Consider the following 26,581-nt stretch of genomic DNA (forward strand, 5'->3'; position numbering starts at 1 on the left):
CAGCGTTTGCTTTACAAATCTTTTTTTAACCTTTTACATCCCGTACGACTCGTTTTTCGTTGCTGCAAATCAGCCATACCGGTAATGGTTTCATGACTTCTGAAATTGACATTACCGTGAAAAATAAGCTCCAATGATTTTTAACCCCCATAACAATTACCAAAAATAGCAAGAAAACTACATGGTGACCTTCGTGATAGCTATTGGTCATTTTCGACTAAGGGAAAGGGAGGGGGCATGAGGGCTTGTCCTTTGAAGAGTTACAAACGGCAATTATTGAAAATATATATACTTCTATATAGTATTTATAATGAAAATTTAAATACATATAATTTAAATAAGCAATGAATTTGCATGTTCACCTATCCTTATGTGGAGGAATGAAATACTTTCGATCGCGCTACACTGTACGGCGTAGATACAGTTTATGATGGTGAAAGTTCCTCCATGGTTCAATTTTCATCCATGGAGATCCCTGCCTCACGTTATAACTCTTATACATGTGTGAAACACGGTAAACCAGTGATATTGTTGTTTTATTTCAAAACTACCTCTACCCTTTTTTATTAGGAAAATATGCGTCATTTTTTTCAAATTGGGAAATTTATAATAAACCATGAATTTGAAGACCCTCTTTCAAGAGAGAGGTAAACCCTCATTTGAAATAAAAACCCTTATTGTCAGTAATGATACATAAATAGACCCTCAAATCTGTACATATAGTCATTTTAGGCATGAAAAATGTTTAAATGAGTGTTTTTCAGTTTGTATTCATGCACAATTACTACTGAGACTGCACTGTTTGAAAAAAAAAGTAGTCTTTTTGGGAATAATTTTAAGCCATTTTTTTTCAATTTGGGATTTTTCTAGTCCGAGATTACTCTGACATCCAACGGCTGTTTTGCCAGACAAGCTGGGGCCGTGGCAAAACAGCTGTTGGACGTCAGAGTAATATCGGACTAGGATTTTTCTCCAGGGGAAAAAGCCTTTATTCTCAAGTAATTTAAGGCAAACAATATCACTGTAAATGGACAGAAAGTCACAGGACAAAAAGTCACAGGGCATAAAGTCACAAATTTGGTAGGACAAAAAGTCACAGGGCATAAAGTCACAAATTTGGTAGGACAAAAAGTCACAAATATTGAAATAATATGTTGACAATTGTTTGAATATGTAAGAGAAATATCTTGAAATGTTGTTTACAAAGTTGGTTTATATACAATAGTTCAAGAACAATACAAAAATATTTTTGTAGAAATAAGCGTATTTATTCAAAGAAAATAATCAGAAAAAAATGAATTGTGACTTTTTGTCCTGTGACTTTTTGTGACTTTTTGTCCTGTAACTTTCTGTCCTACATTCGTGAAACACTAGGCAAAACCAATGTTGTATGCGTACCTTGCTTTTGGACAGCCTGGTGCTGTCTAGATTTCTTAACAGTCTTTTCTTTTGGCATTTTTGATCTTTCACAATCCACGTGTGTGATTGTTTACATTCAAACGGTGCTAGATGTAAATATGCCTAAAAATAGTAACACTCATGTCATATTTTTCATTTGCTATTGTGTGAGTTTTCACATTACTTTAATTATGTGTTGCTTTTATTAGAAACTAAATGAAAAAAAGAACCACCACAGTTATGGGGAACCAAAAGACCAATTCAACCTATATGGACTTATTTTCCCACTTCACCTACGTTTTTAGTTTAAGGGTCAACGTCGGTAACATTCCGTACCTTGTTCTTCAGTGTTTTAATTATTGTAATTATTATACCGTACAAATTAAAATTGTTGTATTTAGTAACTCAACGGTAAGTTGATTTAATTTCATATTTAAATCTATAATCATTTCAAGGTATTGAAGAAAAATTTTAAACGTTTTTTTAAAAAATTATACTGTGGTGCAATTTTAAGTACCCAAAAAATTCAAGTAGAAATCTTAAAAAACTACGACGGACATCAAATTATAGCTGTCAGTTAATACACAGGGACTGTCACTCTACTAGTCACATCATTGTAATTATATCTTTCGTATTGCCTGGCGTTATTTTATTTACGTTGGCGCAAAGATTTGTATGTTTAGTACTAGCAATGTGCACCATATCTGTCATCGGCCTTCAAATGACTGCCCTTACAGAACTGAAATGTTTGCAGTATGTATTTTGTTGTTTTTGGAATTGATGTTGATTTGTCAATTGTGAATACGGATCTAAATTGTTGGATTTATAAAGTTTCTGCCTTTCCTTTGCTGTCGCTGACTAATTTCCCCTTGTCTTTTAAAGGTGATACACCAATGTTGCCAGTCTGTTTTTCCTGGATTTGGTGTACTTCCAGAATGGCTTTGTATTGTATTGTTTCTAGGCCTTTGATGATAGTATCATTGATGTACGAGTATTCTGCTTTCCTGACTTGCAGCTTTATTTCTTTTTGGAACTGTCTGTAGTTTGCCCACTTTTTAGTTTTCTTCGCTTGTTGGTATACGCCCAATCTCATATAAGTCGTGCAAACATGGTTTATGAGTTTGAATGGGTCCACTGTTGAAAAGATAATACTTTTTGATGAGCCTCTTGGTCTAAAATAAATCTCATGATATGTAAATTCACTTTTAAAAACATATCAACTATAATAAACTTCAATTAACGTAAAAATATCGACCTTAAATTCTATAAAATCGTAAAAAAGCAATGTCGCCAATTTCGAATAAGGAATATGCAACCGAAAAAAACTGTCCTGTGCACCAATTTCATGCTCTTTCTTGATTAAATCCAAATGATCCTTACATGAACTATTGAATACGAAAGTAAAAATAATATCAAAACACCACAAAAAAATGTTTATCAACAATTTAGATGTGTCGTCAGTTTCATGATTCTTCCATAACGGTGATTTGAGTATATTTCAAAATGAGCAACTTACAGGTTCAGAGGTTTTAATGTTTGTTTAAGGGTTTAATAGTGTTGAATTTTGAATTACTATCTCAATCTGTCCATTAAAACAAGCTATCTCTGGGAATTTTTTTTTAATTTTTCATTTAACCAATTATGCTCATCAAATGATTCCTCCGTAACCGTAGGCTAAACCATTGATACAGTATAGAAACAAAAATTTCTGTTTTTCTTTTAACCAATCATACTATTTCGACCATAAAACAAGCTTTGATGTAATTTGGTTAAGCAGCACTCTTGATAAAAAAACAAAACAACTGCTTGGAAATTCCTCCGAAACGTTTCTTCCGTAACGGGACAATTTTATACAGGGCACATTTTCATCCATACACCGGTTAATCATGTATCACGTGGTTTTAAAAGTTTCATAAGCGGGATGTTTGAAGGAAAGAAGTGTTTGACCACATAAAACGATTGAATTTGAAGAAAAAGGATTTTTTTTTGGAAATTCTGTGAAGGTAAATATATCATTTCATAGAGAGGTAATTTTAAAGAGAGTATATTTGTATTTTAAAAGATTTTTTACCCTAAAAACATAATAACAATACTGTATAAACAACTACCAAAACGTACATAAACAACTTTTTGGTGCAGAAGGAAAAAAATACAAATAAAAAAGCGCCTACAATGTTACGGAGGAATCACAATTCCTCCGTAACATAATTTTATTGACAATAATGATGCAAAAAATGAACTACAACTATTTATTAATGACTATAACAAGTTTAGGCATATTTTATTATTAGTATTACACTAAATATCCAAAACTACACTTATATAGATATACATATAGGACGATGTGGTATGAGTGCCAATAAAACAACTCTCCATTCAAGTCACACTTTATAAAAGTAAACTATTATAGGTCAAGCTACAGTTTACAACACGGAGCCTTGAATATTTCTAAAATGTACTTGAAACTAACATACGACAACAGAATCTCTGAACAAGCATGCAAAAAGCAAACAAAATATCCATAAACGACAAATACAAGAACTCGCTTATCTACGAAATCATATAAATATAAGAGACTATCCTAGTATTCCTGACTGGCTACAGGCATTTTCAAGCAATAATTATCATTTTACAATGGTTTTTCGGCATGCCATACAATGGTGTAAAACCTATCTAGACTATAGTTGTCTACTTTAATGAGATTGTGTCTTGGATAGAGATTTGTTTCATTTGCACTCATACACACCTTCTTATTGATATATTTATTTTTCAGCTTAAATGGCACTAACTAATGCTGAAAGACAAAAACTGTTCAGAGAAAGACAAAAGGCAAAAAATGAAAAAGAATACCTGCAGAGGGAAAGAACACGTAAACGAAAAGCATACATTCCATCAAAAGAACTAAGTATGTCTGAAAGAAAGAAAAGAAATAAACAAAAGCTGACCAGTAATAGGGAAAGTAGAAAAAGAAAAGCAAATTCAAATCAGGAAGTATTGGTGCTTAAACTAAGTTTTCCAGCAAAGGCAAATGGCAGTAAATCTAGGAGAAAGAAAATTTTGTTGGAAAAGACTAATGCATTACAGCGTTTAGAAGAAGAAAATTTGAAACTGAAAAGAAAATTTCAAGCACTTACTAGAAAGCAGCAGAGGATAAACAGGAAACTAAGAGACACAGATTCCCCAAGAAGCAAGGCTAACAAAGATATCCAGGAATTAATCTCAAAGAAGACCAGTGCTAATAAAGTTAGAAGAAAACTAGTATTGTATCATACAATGACAAATGAATTAATAGAAACTAACAAAATGTACAAGTTCAAAGCAAAGCCCAAAAGTTCAATTTATTCAGTTAGCAGTGTCTGTTACCTGAAAAAATATAGAATGTTAAGTAGCACAGCTCAAGAAACAGGACTGACCAGGAATACTTTAGCAGGAATGGCCAAACTGAAGATAAAAGAAAACTATCAACGTAAAAGATCACTAAAAGAGCAAGGAAAATATCAGATCGCAATCATCGAATTTTTAGAACGCAGTGATAATAGTACCACCATGCCGAATAAGAAGGACGTCAAAAAAGTTAATGACCAACAAAAGCCAAAACGAATACTTAATGATTATATAGACAATTTATATGATAAGTTCCGGTTGGAAAACCAGACATTCAAGGTCAGTAGAGCTACCTTCTACAGATGTCGTCCAAGTAATATTATGCCAGTTTCGTTCACTACAAAAAGATCGTGCTTATGCATAAAGCATCAACATATGGCCCTGATGACAAGCAAAGGACTGAATGAAACTCTTGGTAAAAGTGACAGAGCACTAGACAAGTTTTATTACAGAAATTCAAATGAAGATCTTCTAAGGATAGTTGATGATCTGGACAAAGAGAAAATAGGGTTTAGTAAATGGCAGAGAATTGATATTGGTGACGGACGAAAAAAGATAGGATTGGTAAATGTTGAGCTTGAAGCTAATGAGTTCAAGAAAGAATTAGTCAAGTGTGCTGATATCTTTAGGCAACACGTTGACATGGTTACTAATCAATACGATGAGATACGCAAATTGAAGGAAAATTTGCCAAATGGCCATGTATTAGCGCAACTTGATTTTGCTGAAAACTACACCTGTACCACATACGACGAAGTACAATCAGCATACTGGAACAAAACCATGGTCACTATACATCCTATTGTTGTCTACTTTCGAAATATTGAAAACGGCAAAATAGAACACAAATCATTTGCTATGATTTCAGATGAACTATCCCATACAGCAGCAGCAGTGTTAGCCTTTCTACGGTCATTGCTTCCTAAACTACATGAGCTTGTTCCTAATATGTCATGTGTACACTATATATCTGACAGCCCGACATCCCAATACCGAAACAGATATATCTTTAATGTAGTAGCTGAACATGCATCACTGTTCAACGTTCCTGCTAGCTGGCAGTACTTCGAAGCAGGTCACGGTAAGGGTCCTTGTGATGGTGTAGGTGCCGTGGCAAAACGAATGGCGGACAATGCAGTTAAAAGGGACAAACATGTCATTCAAGATGCCAAGTCCTTTTTTGCATGGGCTTCGCAGTCTGAATCATCAATCAATTATATGTGGGTTGGGAAGGATTCAATTGCTCAAGCTGATATAGACATTAAAGCTACTGAACTAAAACCTATTAAAGGAACAATGTTGTTGCATGCAGTTTTTGGACATAATGAATCTACTATAATTACAAGGGAAAAGTCCTGCTTTTGCGAGGAATGCTTTGTAGATGGCAAGTTGTGCCCAAATAGTGTTTGCGGAGGTTGGCAACAACATGAAATCAAGTCTGTGTCAGCACCAGCGGCAGTTGAACAAAATGTCCAAACAGAACCAACAAATGTACAATACCACAATGGTGACTGGATTGCAGCAGTATATCAAAAAGACTGGTATATTGGGCAAGTCATTGATATTGACATTGATGAAGGAGATTACAACATATCCTTCTTAACAAAAACCAAACTTCGGGGAGCATATAGTTTCAAGCATCCAACGAAGTCAGACATTATGTGGGTTTTTTCTAGTCAGATTCTTTGTACAGTAGACGAACCATCACCTATAGGGAAAAGTGGACGTGCTTTCTCTCTTTCACCGGACACGGTTATTAAAATTGAAAGACTTTTTCTTGAAAATTCCTCCGTAACAGAACATTGAATTTAAATTGCTTTTTCTGACAAATTGTTTACAATTATTAAATTTCTTTGTTTGTCCATGTTTATTAGTATGAAAATTTATAACGTTGCTATATGTATACTTGCAAATATATATGACTGACATGAATTATTTGTTCTAAAATAATATGAGATTCCTCCGTAACAGAAATTGATGTGTGAATAAATGAGTAGATACTATCAAACATGAAACATCAAATACATTTATGAACTTCATCATCTTTGATGTTCAATAATACATATATATAACAACAACGACGTCATATTATTTCACTTTCAAAAATCTTGATTAAACTGAATTCCTCCGTAACAATATCATTGATTACTTATTGATTATCATTTAAGTAAAATATATTTAAAATATGCATACATTATATCTATATCAGATAGAGGTTTATAACCGAACTTAATAATGTTAAAAATCTTATATTGTGCTGTTAAACCAGTTGTGTACAGATAATGGCATATAAGGTTTGTTTTAAAATCTAAAAATACAAATTTAATCAAATAATTATCCATTAAACTCATAAATTTCACTTTTATAAACATCATAGCTTACCATTTTCATCAATTTAGATCAGTTCTATACATATACAAGTTTAAAAATCAGAAATTGGCTTGGCATTTTTTGATTGTTTTAAAAAAAAAATGCATCCTTGTGAGTTATTTCGTTGTTATGGAGGAATCTGATGATAAAAGTTTAGCAGAAAGCGCTTGTCTTTGGATATTCGTATCTTTAAAAGTAGTTGAGATTTGATCAAGATATTTTACAATTTTAAAATTCAATATATTTCAAAAATAAAAACGAATACAGTTTCTATCTATTGAGGTTTTATTTCTTGTGCATTTAATATATCCCTTTGCATGACTTATATGAGATTGGGCGATAGCTGTTGTTTCTTTTTGAAGAGTTTTCTAATTTTGTGGTTTATCCAGGGTAAGTTGTTCTTAGAGCGGATTTCTTTAGATGGGATGTGTTTGTCCATACTTTGAAAGAGTTCTTTCTTAAAGGTGTCGCGCATTTCTTGAACGTTTGTTCCAGGATCCATGTGTCGGATTTTTGCCCGGTACCTTATCTGTACGTTCCGCATCTGACAGGCGCACCACCAAACGGTGTATTCAGGATTTATATGCTATATATACACGGGTCATAATCACAGGGTTGACACTACTAAATTGTCAAATTGTTACCTATTGTAGTATTTAATCAGTAAGACTTTCTAAGATAACAATACGAATACTAAAAATCTGGACTAAAAATAAGTCGTATAGGTACAACGTTTTCAATTTGTTAGCGGGCATGACGTAAAACAGCGAATCAAAAAATTCAACTTTATTTATAACTAATATAAGACAATGCTGTTGATTAAAAAATACTCCATTCCAGGACCTTTTGTTTTCCAAATAATTAATATTACTAATAATTGATAAGTTCCAGTTCGACGGGTTCAAACAGAAAGATTTGAAAGCAGAGATCACAATACTAATACTAAAATAAGGCTTGCACATAGTTATATACTTTAATTCAGTCACGGACCCGCGATATCACGGGTGTGTTCTAGTGTTATATATAATTACCTACTATATGGGCCGGAAAACAAAATGATCATCGGCAACATCATGTGAATTTACCTCAGCGAATTTGTAGGTTTTTTTTCTTCTAAAACCCCTTTTTAGCTCACCTGGCCCGAATGGCCAAGTAAGCTTTTCTCTTCACTTGGCGTCCGTCGTCCGTCATCGTCGTTAACTTTTTACATTTTGAACTTCTCCTAGAGAACCACTTAATGGAATGGAACAAAACATGGCATGAATGTACCTTATGAGGTGCTGACCAAGTGTTGTTACTTTGTAGCCGATCCATCATACAAGCTGGCTGCCAGCGGAGGACTTAGTTAACATAGGACCCTATGGGAAATACATACAAATGTCTTCTTTTAGAAAACCACTGAATGTAATGAAACCAAACATAGCATGAATGTTTCTTATGAGGTGCTGACCAAGTATGGTTAAGTTGTAGCTGATCCATCATCCAAGATGGCTGCCCGTGAAGGACTTCGTTTAACATAGGACCCTATGGGAAATACATACAAATGTCTTCTTTTAGAGAACCACTGAATGGAATGAAACCAAACATAGCGTGAATGTTCCTTATGAGGTGTTGATGAAGAGTTGGTACTTTGTTGCTAATTTACTGTTCAAGTTGGTATTGAATTACTGGGCCAATATTAAACCAAATTTGGCCTCAATCATTATTTAAGTATCTGTTTTGATTTTGATTTTTTTTTATATGATTTCAAAAACCCAAGTAGAGTCAGGTGAGCGACACAGGCTCTTGAGAGCCTCTAGTTATTTAATGCCCATGAACGTTATATATTTTGTCTTTCCCAACTTTATGCCTCGACTCTGCAAAAAGTTATTTGATTCCCTACTCGGCCTATTTTGATTTCAGAAACACGTTTTGTGCAAACTGAAATCATATTATTTGTTTTTCACTGTGCTCAATTAATACAAAACATGCATGTGCAACTTTTAAAGTCATGATCTTATTTAAAATACTTTTTTCAGATAAAATGGCTTTTGAATTACTGCTAACAGCAATAAATAATGGCAACCGCGAACAAGTGGAATACATTTACCTCCAGGAAAAGGCCGGTAATGACCCCGACTTTTCATTCAATTATACGGACAATGTCCGAACACCTCTTTGTGCAGCTGCTGCATCAGATAACATAGACATTGTAAGGCTTCTACTCTCCTTTGGTGCTGATCCAAATTTGCGTATTGAGATGGATGGTACAATGCCTCTGCATTTGGCTTGCGATAAAGAGAAAAGATGTAACACCAATACGAGTATTGTAAAGGAATTGATAGATGCTGAGGCTTATATAGACCAACAGAATGCTGGAGGTGTAACTCCGATTCATTTAGCATGCTCCAAGGAAAATATCGAGATTGTAGAGTGTTTGTTAGAGGAGGGTGCTGATTGTGACTCACTCAATAGGGATACTGGTGAAACTACACTTGTGATTGCTTGCTGTCTTGGAAATCTTGAACTCATTAATATGTTGGCTAAATATGGATGCCGTATTGACTATCCAAATAACATGCCACTCATCACGTGCATTAGCAGGGGAAATATTCCGGCCGTGACACTACTCTTGGAAAAAGGAGAAGATATTCATAAGCGACCGGGGGATTATTTAAGTTATGCTTGTGACTTTAATCGCATAGACATGATGGAATATTTGAGAACTTTAGGAATAGATGTAAACAGCCGTAGAACATCAACAGTGTTTGAACTAGCACCTTTACATGTCGCTTGCATGTCAAGATCAATTGAACTGAGAGTTGTTGAGAAGCTGCTGTCTTGGGATGCAGATGTATCAATACCAAGTGCAACAGGGGATACTGCTCTGCATTACGCAGCACAAAATTTAGATATAAACAAAGCTAAGATCATGATACTACATGGAGCTAACGTTAATGCTGTAGATGATATAGGACTGACACCTCTTACTGCGGCCCTGACCTCCATCTTAGATCCTACTCAAATCTTTAATATTATTAAGTTGTTTTACGCAGCAGGGACTACAATACCTAAGGAGACTGTGGACACAATTGAAAGGCACCACGCTAAAAAGCTAGCTTGTCTGAAAGACTCTATAGAACTCTTAAATATTTACTCAACCAATCCTCACACTCTCAAGGATATATGTAGGATTAAGATCAGAAGTATTCTGGGAAAAACATGTAAAAAAAATGTATCTAGCTTACTATTGCCAAAGCAAATAACAGATTATTTAAATTTTGGAGATATGTTCATTCCTGATATTTCTTGAACAAGTAAGTTTTGGCATTCGTTAATGATAAATATACAGAAACATGTGTTGTGCTTTACACTTAAATGTTGTGCGGCGTTTTTTGGAATAAATGTTGTTGTTTTGTTGTGTCCACACGTAAAAGATTACAGCTATATTCTCTTAACCAATGTTATTATGCATACACATTCGTGAAAAAAATATGTAATTGATATAACACACATGCACATAGAAAAAACACACACACACACACACACACTGCATGGCGGTATATATTACTTTTTTCTAACACGTTTTATTCAAAATATTAAATGAAATATACCACCCAAAAAAATACATTGCGTTTTCATTACTGTTTGATAACAAAATGAATGCCATGGAAAGTCTCGAATTTTTATTTGAAAATAAGGATATGTGGTACAATTGGATCAATAAAGATATCAGCTGTCTTCAGTATTTGTTCACCGGCATAAATCAATGTACAAGAAAGATTTTTTTACAAAACAAATTGAATTGCTTTCTCCAAATTGTTTCTAAGCTATGCTTGGGTGGTCTGTAATATCCAAAGTACTTACTATATGAAGTCTCCAAATCTATAATAAAATAATATATTCCATTTTAACAAACATATTTAAAAGGTTAAGGCATTGTACCTGAATAGGTTCGTATCAGATCATGCACCCCTCATTAAAGTCATTAAAATAATTACGACATATTTAACCCCGTGTACAGGCATTGAGCCAAACTTGTTAGATAATGATTCATATTTTAAACAACAATGTTGTTTTGAATTTTACAAGCCGTACACACCTTCATTGCAAGTAAGTACATCGTTACTTCTCAGATTTACTTCATTTTGATTTGTACATTTACAAATTTTATTTGGATAGCGAGTATCAAGATAGAACACGTAAGTTTCAGCTTTCGTTTGGTCTAAATTGGGTACAAATCACTGTTATTATATTGCAGTATTTTAAAACGTTAGCAATGGATTTAATGATCTAGAATAGAATCAAAATTCATTATCAGGTATAGATAATATCTCTCTAAAAAAAACCTGCTACAGAACCATTTAAAGAGCATCTCTACCACTAATGCATTTCCGTTTTACCACATAGTTATTACTTAACTTGTATTTAAAATACTAAATAAGTAATAAAAAAAATAGTTCGATTTTGAATAAACATGGTTACTGCGTTAATCGATCATTTAGGTGATATATATATAACATTTTGTCCAATTTAGAGAAAAAACAACAAGAGAAGTCTTCAAAGAAATTTAAAAAGTAGGTGGATTGATATAACGTCTCTTTTGTCTAGCCTACTACAGATATAGCAAATCGAGCCAAAGAAGTTACTTGTCTGGGGACATCGTGGCAAACGTCATAATGAAGGCCCACTTCAGAATAAATACTTATGATATATCATTAAGATTAAAAGTATACAATTTCACCACTATTCATGTATCTCAATTACTACGCAACAATGTAATTGACAATAGTTATACAGTTCCGTTAGCTTACACGCATCTCAATTAATTAGAGTAAATGTCCTTTTTTTCTCAATCATGCTCGGATTCAAAATTACATTGAATATGTTGAATGTGGTGAAGATTTCAGATAACATGTATTTTATGAAGAATTGTGTTCTAAGTAATGCTTTCGTGACATCGGAGTATTCAATAGCTTCCTTGTGGGCAATATTATTAGTTACATAGTGTGCTAGTGACCTAATACGATATATATGTGGTAAGTAAATTCCATATGGGGTGAGAGCGAAGATCGAATCCCCATAAGGAATTCATTGACCCCATTTATGTCGTATATATATATATTAGGTCACTAACACACTATGTATGTAACGAATTTATCTTACCGACTATCGTAATAACTGAAAGTTACACAGGCACTTGTCTCAGAAAAAAATTGTTATATTAAGGTATATAGGAAATTTTTTTCTGAGACAAGTGCCTGCATGTCAACAGTTGGTCCAAATCTATGTATTTTTTCACTACTCTTCTTGAACAATTGTTTTTTCTAGAAATTTAGAATAAATAAAATTAATTTAAAAAAAAACCAAGCCCACCCTACAATTATAAATGATCGGTGCTTACGCCTTGTGGTATATCCTTTGGTCAACAATTATTGTATAATTTATATTTTCAGCATACTTCAGTAAATGACTACAGCTAGTTTAATTTTGCAAAATTATCTCAATGGATACCGAATTAAGCGATGTGTTAATTGAGAACTCATGCTCTAGTGCTGACATGGAAAGCTGTGCTGACACAATCTGCATACAACACGAGCAAATGATATGCAACAGTTGCTTAAGCAATAAACACAACAAGTGCATGACTTTAACCCTATCAAGTGCACTAGAATCCGTTGATTTACATTCAACTCTTCAGAATATACAGGAGCGTACTGACTTATTGAACCACACGATAACAACCTCCATAAAGGCCAAAGAAGAGAATATTTTACTTCTCAAACGAAAGTCAAAAGAGATAAAAGAAGAAATAAGTTCCTTTCGTCAAAGAATGATACAAACTTTAGATAACATGGAAAGAGATGCTCATTTAGCTATTAATAATGAGATAGGTAGGATGCTGAACAATGCTGAAATGGACGAACACAATCTTTTGATTCAGCAATCAAAGATAGAGCCTTTGCAGCAATGCGTTCAAGAATTACTTATAAATGAAATAAGCGAGAAATCATTCCGTAAACTAATTGAAGCCAGTGGAATTCAAAAAGGTATAGCTAATTTTCTTAGCAGTAATAACAGACTCAGGCAAAAACAAGATGCAGAATTTCAATGGAATGGGTTAATCAGAGAACTCCAAGAGAAATATTTGATACCAACTTTTGGACAGCTTAAACCAAAATTATCCTTGACGAATGAAGAGATGCCGGATATTGCTAGTTCTATTCCAAATGGGCCCGTTATCGAACTATATCGACGTAACGATCACTGTATCGATACCCAAAACATGATTATAGATAATAATTGTTCGATAAAAAGAAACAGTTTAGTTTTGAAATCTAGATTTGATACTTTGGACATAGAAGTTAACGTTCAAATTAACCGTGGTTGTTTCATTTCTAATAACCGGGTTCTGTTGAAAGACATGAAAAATTCTAGTATATATGTATTGAACGTTGAAGATGAAACATTTCAGAAGCGTTGTCTTGAGCATGAAGCACTTGATATAGCAGTATTCGATTCTTCACGGGCAGTGGTGACACTACGAGAAGGTGGGATACAAATTATTAACATACCCTCACTAACACCGGGACAACGAATTAGATGTGACGGCTCGTTTTATGCTGTAGCATGCATGAACAAGAAAATATTCGTTAAAACATCTTATCGAAAATTAACCATCATTGACATTACAGGCAATCATCAGAAAACTATAGAAACAGAGTATGCAATTGACTACATGTGTGTCAATAAAAATGTGATATATTGCTCTAATTATTGTAAAAACCGAGTATTTGCTGTGACCACTGAAGGAAGTACTGTTTTCAGTCATGAACTAGCTTCACTGAAAGGCCCCGTTGGTGTGACCGTGGACAAACGCTGTTTTGTTTATGTTGCTGGGTGGTTATCAAACAATATTCACCAATTTGATGAAGAAGGCAATTTATTGGCGATTATTGGAACAGAGAAGGATGACATTTACCGACCAATGGGTCTGTCTTATAATTCAGAAGAGGACTGTTTGATGGTTATAAATAAGGGTTGTATTTCTATTTCTGTGTATGATATTATGAATAATGACAAAATCGGTCATTAGTTACACTTTGTTTAAGAGAAAGTCCCTAATTGCTCTATACGTAATGATTGTTTTTAACTTCTTTAAATAGGAAAACCCTAAGGCGATACTTTAGCTATGAATAATAGATGTTACCCATGCAGTGGGAACATATGTGTTACATATTAAACGATACATATTATACGTTTGTGTACGATACATCATTTGAAGTGACTTTACAACATTTTGATGTTCTTTATTGTGAATTTTTAAATTATTAAAAATAACCATGTTGCTGTCGTCGTTTAGTATAGTATATATTGTATGAACTTTTCTCGTTTTGGTATAAATTGAAATATGTTCGATATAATTTTTTTCTGCAAACGGTTGTCATTAATTGACAGTATCACTAAGTTCTCTTAAAAACGTTCCATTTTTATAAATTGCAGTTCAAGACGATAAAGAAATAACACTGAATCTATTATGTTTTTCTGTGAATACATTACAAAACGCACACAAAAATGAAGGGTCATTTATAGCAATTCAATTCAATTCAATATTTTATTTACGTCTCGCCTTATGTATAAAATTACACAATACATTTATAAAAGATACATTTTGTATACATAAGCCAATCTGTACAGATTTATGAGAGACGTGATTAGCAATTGGGTGCGAATCACACATCCTTAATCAATCGTATTCTTCAAAGATTTAATTGTCTTTCCTAAACAGGCTAGTCCCTTTTATCATTATATATGATCATGTTGTTTGCCAGAAAAGCACTTCCTTACTTTTGAAGTTTCGATATGTGCAAAATTGAATGTCTAGTATATGCACATCCGTTTTATAATTCATTTGAAAACTTTTTGTATCAAACAGCTTAAGTGCAGTTAAGTGTTTATCTAGTGCATTATACTTGTAGAACTTTTACATGTATTTTTCTTATTTCTTGTATACGTGATCAATGAGAACGTATGATATGTATTGAAACCAATGTGAGAAAATAAGATGAAATGTGTGTCAAATAAACAATATTAACATCAGTGAAAATATAAACTGAGAAAATTATAATACCACAAAAAAATTGAAATGGATATGGGGAATACTAGTAGATCAAATGGATAACAACACGACCAAAGCAGACAATGCGTTTCAAGTGAAGACCGAGTCGTTTAAAAACAACCACGAGGACAATACACGACTAGGAAATTAGGAAATCCAATAATTAATCGTTGCGGACAAAAGAGAGAGAGAGAGAGAGAGAGAGGTGTATGATAAAAGGATTTCTTTATCAAAAGTTTGATAAGTTTGCCTATCAGTTGAAGTAACTTAGTAACATAAGCACAGTAACAGTTCAGTTACAAACTACTGTTACAAACCCTTATTCCAAACAATACAAACTTACAGTTATCATTTCGGATATTGTAAGTCACAGATTTTTCAAACCAGTTTGCATTGGGAAAAATGAAAAAGAGAAAATATCTTTTCTTAAACTTTCCTTTGCCAATAAAGGTCCAAATGACGTCAACTTAGTCAATATCCTCCATCATAAATAAGTTCAGTCGAAAATAACTCCTTATCTTAAAGATCAGTCAGTACCAATAATTTCTTATACCTATACCAAATCAATTGCAACTAAAATTTTCAATTACAAACACGTTTTCCAGGATCTCAACATTGACGACTTCTAAACCTTCTGATTGTACCTGTGCTAGTTCCCAATTCACATATAATCCGGCTGTCAACGTTATTACAAGAGACCTCAACATTGTCAATAAAACTTCTCTGCGAAATTTGTTATCCAAAGGTCCGATATTTCGTGAGCCTAAATCCATCAATTGGACTTCAAAATACTGATGGATTCAGTCGAGGATTATACCAGGCAATGGGCTTAACGCGAGATAGAAGACGCAGATATTCTTTTCGAATGGATTAAGGCTGTAGAAGGTTGTACCTGTGCTAGTTCCCAATTCACATATAATCCGGCTGTCAACGTTATTACAAGAGACCTCAACATTGTCAATAAAACTTCTCAGAGTCTGCGAAAATTGTTATCCAAAGGTCCGATATTTCGTGAGCCTAAATCCATCAATTGGACTTCAAAATACTGATGGATTCAGTCGAGGATTATACCAGGCAATGGGCTTAACGCGAGATAGAAGACGCAGATATTCTTTTCGAATGGATTAAGGCTGTAAGATCTTTGATACAAATCCGAATTAAGAAACTAAATGGTTCTATCAATACCAACGCTACGTCAATTTATAAAGACCCAAATGTTGCAAAACACTTGTCCTAAACGGCTTGATAAATGAATTAGGTATTGACAATTCACTTGGAAACTCAACATATAACCTCACGACACTTACCAAAGAGGAAATCCTGGATAATCATAGGTCTGTTCTATGTTCCTTTTGAATTTCAACAAAAAAACGATGAAGAACTGGATCTTCCATCACCGTGTTGGATACCTAAACTAAATAAGTGTCCTTACAAACAAAGGTATATTGCTGGGTCTTCACAATAAAATTGAGAATGAAAATGGGGAATGTGCCAAAGAGACAACAACCCGACCATAGAAAAAACAACAGCAGAAGGTCACCAACAGTCTTCAATGTAGCGAGAAATTCCCGTACCCGGAGGCGTCCTTCAGCTGGCCCCTAAACAAATATATACTAGTTCAGTGATAATGAACGCCATACTAATTTCCAAATTGTACACAAGAAACTAAAATTAAAATAATACAAGACTAACAAAGGCCAGAGGCTCCTGACTTGAGACAGGCGCAAAAATGCGGCGGGGTTAAACATGTTTGTGAGATCTCAACCCTCCCCCTATACCTCTAGCCAATGTGGAAAAGTAAACGCATAACAATACGCACATTAACATTCAGTTCAAAAGAAGTCCGAGTCTAATGTAAGAAGATGTAACCAAAGAAAATAAACAAAATGACAATAATACATAAATAACAACAGACTACTAGCAGTTAACTGACATGCCAGCTCCAGACTTCAATTAAACTGACTGAAAGATTATGATTTCATCATATGAACATCAGGCACAATCCTTCCCGTTAGGGGTTTAGTATCATACCATCATAACATATATGAGAAGAACATAACCCGTGTCATGCCAACAACTGTTTTTTGAATAAATGTGTTTAGTTCCGATGCAAAGACCCTATAAGTGAATCAATATTAACGCCAAAATATGCAATCTTTAATGACCTGACAACAGTATCAAAGTTCAAAGTCCTTCAAAGTTCTCCATGAAACATCTTTCTAAATTATTAACATCTATTTTATCAGCAATCAAAGCGGGGCTCCAAAGTTATTGTGTAACTGCCTATTCTAGAGGTGGCGTGAATCAGATGTGGATAATAAAAAAATTTAAAGATCCTTTAAAGTACATACAATCTAAGAATCTCTCATCTCAAAGTATTAAAACATTTGACTTTTTTACACTTTACACAAGTATTCCCCATTCCAAACTAAAAGACAAATTGAAAGAGTAAGTATTACTTTGTTTCATTAAAAAGAATGTCGAACGTAGATGCAAGTATCACTCTGATTCAAACAAAACAGTGTCTGAAACTGACATTATCAAGATGCTTGGTTTTTTTATTGACAACATATTTGTTACGTTTGGAGGACGTGTTATTTCAACAGACTGTCGGAATTCCAATGAGAACCAATTGTGCAACTCTTCTTGCCGACTTTTGTCTGTATTATTACGAGGCTGACTTCATACAATAACTTCTTAGCAAGAAATATAACAAGTTAGCCATATCCTTTAACTTATTGCTATATAGATGATGTTCTCTCACTAAATAATACAAAGTTTGGTGACTTTGTTGAACGAATATATTCCATCGGACTATTGATAAAGGATACCATAGATATAGTTACGTGTGCCTCATATCTTGACTTACATCTAGAAATTGACAGAGGGTCGGTTGAAAACAAATTTTTTTCAACAAAAGAGATGATTTCAGATTCCCAATTGCAAACTTTCCATTTTCATCTAGCAACATCCCAGCAGCGCCTGCATACGGAGTATGTATCTCCAAGGCTTGAATTTCCTATCATGATTTCCTTGATAGAGGATTGCTGTCACAAGGAAGCTATTAAACAAAGAGTTTCAAATGGTGAAGTTGAAATCATCCCGTCGTACATTTTACGGATGCCATCACGAGTTGGGTGACCGTTATGGAATAACCGTTTCACAGATGATATCGGATATGTCCCTTATGTCGTAACTAGCATACTCTTCCCTTTTCACGAATGTGACCTACCGAATTAGACTGTTTACTGGATTTGCAATAACATAAGCAACACGACGGGTGCCACATGTGGAGCAGGATTTGCGTACCCTTCCGGAACACCTGATATCACCCCCAGTATTTGGTTGGGTTCGTGTTGCTTAGTCTTTAGTTTTCTATGTTGTGTATTCTGTACTATTATTTGTCTGTTTGTCTTTTTATTTTCAATCTATGAGTTTGACTGTCCCTCTGGTATCTGTCGTCCCTCTTTTACAGACATTCCTAAGATTTGATTGGTTTGTGAAAGATTTTAATTGCAATACATGCAATCATCAAAACAAACCAAAGAAGACCATATACTAACGTGGTTAAGAAGAAGTGTCAATTAGGAGTAAATCATGTTTGTTATAGAGGAGTAAATCCTGTTTGTTATAGAGGAGTAAATCGTGTTTGTTATAGAGGAGTAAATCGTGTTTGTTATAGAGGAGTAAATCGTGTTTGTTATAGAGGAGTAAATCGTGTTTGTTATAAAGGAGTAAATCCTGTTTGTTATAGAGGAGTAAATCCTGTTTATAGAGGAGTAAATCGTGTTTGTTATAGAGGAGTAAATCGTGTTTGTTATAGAGGAGTAAATCCTGTTTGCTATAGAGGAGTAAATCGTGTTTGTTATAGAGGAGTAAATCGTGTTTGTTATAGAGGAGTAAATCCTGTTTGTTATAGAGGAGTAAATCCTGTTTGTTATAGAGGAGTAAATCGTGTTTGTTATAGAGGAGTAAATCCTGTTTGTTATAGAGGAGTAAATCCTGTTTGTTATAGAGGAGTAAATCCTGTTTGTTATAGAGGAGTAAATCCTGTTTGTTATAGATGAGTAAATCGTGTTTGTTATAGAGGAGTAAATCTGATTGATGATAGTGATAGCGGGTACATTAGATTTCAAATTATCAAAATTATAAAGGGTTAACTCCTGCTACCAAATATAAATTTCCAACGAACCCTGACCAATTACAGTTTGACCTTGTGGCTATTCAAACGGATGTTTGTTTTCTTTTATAGACATTTCTAGAGATTTAATAGCAGCCGTTGTGGTGCTTCATTCGTGTACACGTAAAAAGAATAGGATAATGATTTTAAAACTTTTCACAATTGAAAATGATTTATCATCAGCATTATTGTTTTATTTTGATGAAATAAGAAAAAAAATCTATTCCAGTGATAAACTATCCTGTAAAATCCACATTACAATGTTACAGAACCACTCATCATGGAATAGATTAACATTTTCCCTATCTACTTTGTCTCCAGGACTTTTCATAACAAATAAACACACCTTTTCTAAAAACAATTGAAGGAATCCTTGTACTCATTGTAAAGGTTCGAAATATCTCGATGTGTTGCGTGTAGATTAATTCAGTTTTGTATTCAGTTATAGAAGAAAGCCGAAAAGTAGGAATTGCACAAAAGTAAATAAAATAAAATGGGACAATACAAATAGACTTCCCAACCAGTATATGCCTTCTGTTGCATTCCTTTATTATAACCGTGATCAATGAACTTATTGTTAATGACATGTTTTTTGTCTTACTTCTATAGAATTTCCCTTACATTCATTTTAACTCTTTTTTTAATCAAATTCCTTCAAAAATGAAAGTTGCAGTATTTTAAGGGTATAATTTATTACTTTAAATACCTAAATCAATCATTTACTAAGTATTAAATCTATAAACAATCTTTTGCCCGTATGGGCTGAAATAGTGGGTGAGAAAATGACAAACTGTAAATTAACACATTGTGAAGACTTTTGCACTACAAGTGTAAAGCGTTAAGTAAATAATCGATTTCAACAGAAGTGGAACAAAAATACCTATTTATAGAAAATGTAGGAAGAGGTTTTATTTCCGAGTATTTTTACATGTTTTGCGAAATGATTGTTGATATACAGTATTTACACGCACTCCATAAACTTTGCTTTGTACCCAAATAAAAGTTTTCTTACGAAATAATTGTGTGCACGTACAATCCGATGAGAAACATCATCGATTGGGTGATATACATGGGACTTAGGCCCGGTTATGTGAAGTATTTATTCCAGAGGGGTAATGTTGACAAATTTTATAAGCGATATTACAAATTTAAATATTTTGTTGTTGTTAATTTCCAGTGGACATACTTATATCAACAACCCTCTTGACGTTTGTTATGTTCTCAGGTTATGTTTAATGCCTTAACTCCAATTTCTAAAAAGATATGTTTTAGTCTGATGGACACCTATAGACGCTCGAGACATGGACCTTTTCTCCCTCGTTTTTTTTTCTGTGTTGTTAGTATTTGCAAAAATGATTTAAAGTAGTAAATTGGAATAGAGGGGCGAAACATTTCTATCCCAAAGCGAGAATGTGTTAGTTATTGCAAGAACTTACTAAACAAAACAAGAAATTATTTGACAAAGTTAAAAAAAAATATAGTAAATGTCTACAACATAGAAAAAATTAAAAGAGGTTAATGCCCTGAACGTCTTTTGTGTTCTCCTTTGTATTATATTTGGTTGACTTACTGGTGAATTGAAATAATCAGACCAAAATTAAATTCACAGGTATACTAGTACTAGAAAACGAGGTCAGTGGTCTAGATATAGTACAAGTTCGTGACTACCTCGTTAAAACTTATAATGTTTATTTCATATGTTTATTTTGATAAATTTATTTAACAAAAATGCTATATTTACAAATGAAATGGATTAAAAAGAGCACTAAAGTAAGGTATTTAAAGAAATATTTTCAACCGCAATGGATTAAAAAGAGCATCAAGGAATTTGAAGTTTTTGTTCTTCCTTCTAAAATTTCATTGGATTCCCTTCAAGTTGTAACTTCCCGGACTGAAAAAAGTTAATCCTGTTCCTGTATTAAATCGTAGATAGTTGCATACACTATTAAATTAGACTACAACTGATATCGGACGTTTAACCTGGACTGGTGGCATGAGGCCAATTAGTGCCCGTACACTCATTTTCTGTAAATACGTTAAAGTGAAACTAGCTTACTATAAACACTATCAATGTTGCCAATGTTTGCGTATACATCAATAGAAATGGTTCCCGATGCTATATTTGAAATGACGTTATTTATTTTTGTAACAACTTCCTCTGCGATTTCGTTTCTCGGAAGGGATATTGAACTCATTCATTAGAAATACGGACTTCCCGAATTCGTAAAATCCCCTAAATCGGGATTGTGATCATATTAGTTTAGATTTTTTACGCAAATTTTAATATTTTAACTTCAGACAATTGCAAGAGATGGTGAGGAATAGTTTACTTGTTCAATTTTGCGACATCAAACCAATTTGATAGAATGTTTGTCAATGTTTTGTGTGTACTTGATGCTTAGGCAGATTTTTTTTATGTGTTTAGGCGGACAAAACTTCTTGGACACCCGAGAGAAAAAAACTGAAGAAAACGGATTACTTGTTTTTGTTGTTTTACACGGATATAATTCCATCTTATCATTTAATAATGATTAACAATCATTATTATTATTAGTAGTAATAGATGTAGTATTTAAGCAATCGAACTTTGAAGTATGGTACTGAAAAACGTGTTTCAGTCAAGATAGATTAAAAGCAGAATTGTCAGCGACTTACATACTAGTAAAACTATTGATTCTAAGCTTGGCAAACTTTGTTCTTACAGACATAAGTTTTCTCGTTTGAATTGTTTTACATTGTCATATCGGAGCCTTTTATAGCTGCTATGCGGTATGGGATTTGCTCATTGTTGAAGGCCGTACGGTGACCTATAGTTGTTAATGTATGTGTCATTTTGGTCTCTTGTGGACAGTTGTCTCATTGGCAATCATACCACATCTTCTTTTTATATAAAAAAAAATTTGAACGAATAAATCAAGGATATTTTGATACAACTTTTTCGTAATTAAAAAAGAAATTGATTTAAAGCCAGTCTGGAATAAATTTTGATAAATCCATAAGTCGAAAAAGTAGATTTTATTATTTCTTTTTACGATCTTTCACATCATTTTAAACCAGTCTAACAATAAATAATTAAAGCTTATTAAAAAAAATGTCTATTGATAAAGTTGTTTTTTGCTGTTTTTGGTATTTAGTTAAAATGTATTTGGATACGTTACAACTTTTTAAATGTACCAATATGTAAAACAGTGAATGATCAATCATTGCTTTATAAATTCTACAACATTCTAGACTAAGACGGCATTTTTAAAGATAGTTAAATACTTGAGCTTGTTTCACAGTTCCTGTGAACATTTTTCGTGTTGAAATTACTTTAATATGTTTTTTAGTTGCACTTTTGTTCCACAGTTATGTGATTTTTCTAAACTTATTTTCATTGTATCAAGTTTTTTCTGTAATTAGATTAAGGGAGAGGGGGATACTTTCAACAATTTAATCAATCTACACTTCCATCTACCTATATGTCTTTGTACTTTTTGTTTATTTTCCTACTTTTTTAAACAACATTTATTTTAGATTTTTATTTTTTGCTCAAGTATATATGCTTTTAAATGCATAAGCATTGTTTTAACTTTTATGAATGATAAAAAAGTATGATAACCTTTATCCGTTCTTTGGGTGTTGGGTTGCTGTTTTATTGACTTTCACCTTATATCTAATTGTATTCACATTTGCATACGTTTTGTTACTTACTTGTTGTAATCATCATTTCTAAGTTAGGTATTTGCAGTGCCCTGGCAGCATACACAATTTACTAGTTCACTTAGCCATTTCAATATGACCTATAAGTCACCAACATGACTCGGTAAATCTGTCTGGTATCAATAATTTTCGTTTACTCATTAGGACAGAAGATTCACAACTATTTTTTAACACCGTACGTTTGTTGGGCATCAAATCCAGTAGATCGTTCGTTACATCAGACATCAAACGCATAAGAATATCTTCTATCTTCTCAAGAACAATGCCAAACGTGTAATAAGTCTTCTGCATATGTCGCGAAAATCGAAAGCAAAAGTAGAAAAACAAAAAAACAAAAAAATCTATATTCACTTTCGATGTCGTATCAGTCCGTAGAATCTTTGACAGGACAGTATGATAACTTACAATTTACTTAACTTCTTATGTCTGCGCTAAAAAATTGACGTTCTATTTCATTAGTTATAAGAATTTGCTATGGTTGTATTCGAGGAAGCATTATAAATGCAGCACACGTCCAATTTCTAGGGTAAGGATATGTGAAGACTTTCTTTTTATGAGTTGGTTCAATTCTAGGAGCAGCGTGGTTGTGAAGCCTAAAAAACTTTATTTTTTTTTAAAAACTAAGGATTTTCTTATCCCAGGAATAGATTACCTGTCACACCTGTTTGGCTTTATAACTATTTTGATATCAGCGTCACTGATGAGTCTTATGTAGACGAAACGCGCGTCTGGCGTATTAAATTATAATCCTGGTACGTTTGATAACTATTATCACCTTCTATTGACTAGTTTTAAGAATTTTCCTCAATGATATGTTCGAACAGCAATATTATAAAGATTATCATTTCAGCTGACGTCTTATTTCTAAAGGATAATGAAATGTTATACATGTTCTATTTATTAGTTCTAAGAATTTACTTTTGTTGTATTCAATGAGAAGCGTGGTTGTGATGATTATTATTTCAGCTCATGTCTTATTTCTATAAGATAAGGATATGTTATATACCTTCTATTTATTAGTTCTATGAATTTGCTTTAGTTATATTCTAGGAGAAGCATTATTATAAAGATTTTCATTTCAGCTCACGTCTTACTTCTATAGGACAAGGATATATTATATATGTTCTATTTATAAGTTCTAAGAATTTTTCTTTGATTATATTCTAGGAGAAGCGTGGTTGTGAAGATTTTCATTTTAGCTGACTACTTACTTCTGTAAGATACGGATATTTTTATATACGCTATATTTATTAGTTCTAATAATAATCTATTGTTATATTCTAGGAGAAGCGTAGTTGCAAAGATTATCAATGCAGCTCACTTATATCACAGAATAGACCAGTATCAGATTTACCCGAGCCGGAAACGAGTGGAATATTTGTTATAAAGGAGGACGAACATATCATATACGTCGGACAATCTGGGGACTGTATCAGAGAAAGATTACTGAGTCACTTGTCAGGGTATGACGCCCAAAATGTTGGATCTTATTTAAAAACTTTACCAAAAGAATACAAGATTGAACATATAAAGTTAGGATGGATAGAAATAAAAGGTGCAAACTTTAAGGAACATCATTATTTATCTTGCTTAGCCAATAAACAACAAGGTTGGCCAAAATGTAATCTGAAACGAGGAAGACCGGCGAAAAATAGACAAAGAACAGGATCTTAAGATAGAAAAATAGACAGAAATATATTTATATGTTGACATTGTGCCAGTATAACTATACTTGTTTGGAAAGTTTTTGACATATTGCCAGTATATTTGTACTTGTTCTGAAAGTGTGTTACCAGTAGGATGTCATTGTTATCTAAGTCAGTATCATTTACTCTTACATTTGTTATGCCTTTTTGGTTGTCATGTTGTATTTTTTCGTTAACTAAATCATTTAAAGTTGCTTTCTTCGTGTCCTTTGTGAATTATGTCCGGGCCTGTGCCATCGTAACATAATCTTGAATCAAGGATTTGTATAGTGAGATACAAATCATTGCTAGAATTAATAAGAATGCAATTAGTAGTAAACATATTAATTATTTATTAAATTCAAGTTGAACTATATATATATATATATATATATATATATATATATATATATATATATATATATATATATATATATATATATATATATATATATATATATATATATATGTCATCGGACACATGTTCATAACAAATCCAATAGATTGACAAGTAGGATCCGGAAACAAGTGGTTAACTTATGTTAATCTGTTTCTTGATAGATATAATTACATTGTATAAAAGAAGTAAAATAACAAAAAAACCGAACTCCAAAAAAATTTAAAGCAGAAAGTTACACTAAATGACAGACATACAAGAAATAAAGATTAAACATAAAAACGATGAACACAAAAATAAGATAAATCAATAGTGATGTATATAAATATCTCAACGGCCACCATTATTAAAGATATAAATAAACTCATCATAGATACCAGGATTGAAATTTTATATAAACGCCAGGCGCTCGTCTCGTCTACAAAAGACTCATCAGTGACGCTCGAATAAAAAATGTTGAAAAGGCCAAATAAAGTACGAAGTTGGAGAACATGGAGGATCACAATTCCTATTTTTTTTCAAAAAAACAGCTAAGGTAATCTATTCCTGAGGTAGAAAATCATGCATTGTAGATATGCTAAACAAGAGGAGTAATCGAATCATTTAATGCTGATTAACTGAGTTCCATTGAACCATAAAGCAAAATTTCTTTCGACAAATACAGTCTTTTTATTACGGAAACGTTTGTTTCCTTCGACCCTTTGTCCCCTCTTTTCTTTTTGTTCTCTTAATTTGTTCTTCTAGTCGTATTGATGATAATAAGAATAGAGGGACAAACACATAAACTACTGTTATTGTAATAACGTTTGGAAAAAAGCAAGAACACTTTAAAGCGGAAGTACGTTTGCAACGTTTCCTAAAAACACAAAAAACGGAAAAGAAAAAAGGAGCTTCATGCTTCATAACAATGTAGATGTTAATGCATGACTTAGATTTGACACAATGAAACAAGTAATGCGTTGTGGTCTCAATAGCACTAATTTAACAAAATGGCAAGGCCAAATCATTTTCAATCTGCTCATCCGGAGAACTCCATACGAGGTCTTCAGTAATAAATTTGTCATACACACTTCAACCCATACTGTAAAGGACACCATTCTTGTTTGGACAGGAGGAGTTGATAAATGATGTACTATGATAATGTATAGTTCCATGGGAGTTTTGAAATAGGTTCGATAAAATATTTGGGAGTGATATGCTTTTTCAATTTGTAGTTGTACATTAATCTTAAGCTTTTCTATATAGTTTTTGTAATAAAATAGAAATGAAGAAACCAGCCCAACACCCCACATACATATACACGATTCTGCCGCATTTTTTCGTGCTCTCTCTATTTAACCGTTGTAAAGATTGAGTTGTTGTCCCAG

At 33.0% G+C, this 26,581-nt stretch overlaps 1 protein-coding gene and 2 long non-coding RNA genes across 6 annotated transcripts in view; 2 read left to right on the plus strand and 1 right to left on the minus strand.

The window, feature by feature from the left end:
• LOC143064489 (putative dimethyladenosine transferase) overlaps window positions 1-23,154 on the minus strand; it is a 45,111-nt gene extending 21,957 nt beyond the window's left edge. The window contains exons 1-2 of one of the 2 annotated variants that reach the window (XM_076237357.1): window positions 23,124-23,154; window positions 10,999-11,016 (exon numbers count right to left, since the gene is read on the minus strand). In XM_076237357.1, coding sequence (XP_076093472.1) covers window positions 10,999-11,016; window positions 23,124-23,139 — 34 coding nt within the window. In that variant the 5' untranslated portion in view covers window positions 23,140-23,154. Of the gene's footprint in view, window positions 1-1,398; window positions 1,530-10,998; window positions 11,017-23,123 lie in introns of those variants that run through there. The other variant, XM_076237348.1, reaches the window with a different exon arrangement.
• LOC143064507 (uncharacterized) lies at window positions 1,695-14,481 on the plus strand. 2 transcript variants are annotated; one of them, XR_012975264.1, is made up of 3 exons: window positions 1,695-1,809; window positions 9,171-11,244; window positions 12,588-14,481. It is a non-coding gene; the product is annotated as an uncharacterized LOC143064507 (long non-coding RNA). The 2 variants fall into 2 exon arrangements; XR_012975267.1 differs by having other exon boundaries at window positions 9,171-10,448.
• On the plus strand, window positions 20,407-25,032 carry LOC143064500 (uncharacterized). Of its 2 annotated transcripts, none has more exons than XR_012975261.1 (2): window positions 20,407-20,542; window positions 24,417-25,032. It is a non-coding gene; the product is annotated as an uncharacterized LOC143064500 (long non-coding RNA). The 2 variants fall into 2 exon arrangements; XR_012975262.1 differs by lacking the exon at window positions 20,407-20,542 and adding an exon at window positions 21,216-21,744.
• Window positions 25,033-26,581: the final 1,549 nt, after the last annotated feature.

The sequence above is a fragment of the Mytilus galloprovincialis genome, chromosome 1 (genome assembly GCF_965363235.1).
Source record: "Mytilus galloprovincialis chromosome 1, xbMytGall1.hap1.1, whole genome shotgun sequence".
Taxonomy (NCBI): domain Eukaryota; kingdom Metazoa; phylum Mollusca; class Bivalvia; order Mytilida; family Mytilidae; genus Mytilus; species Mytilus galloprovincialis.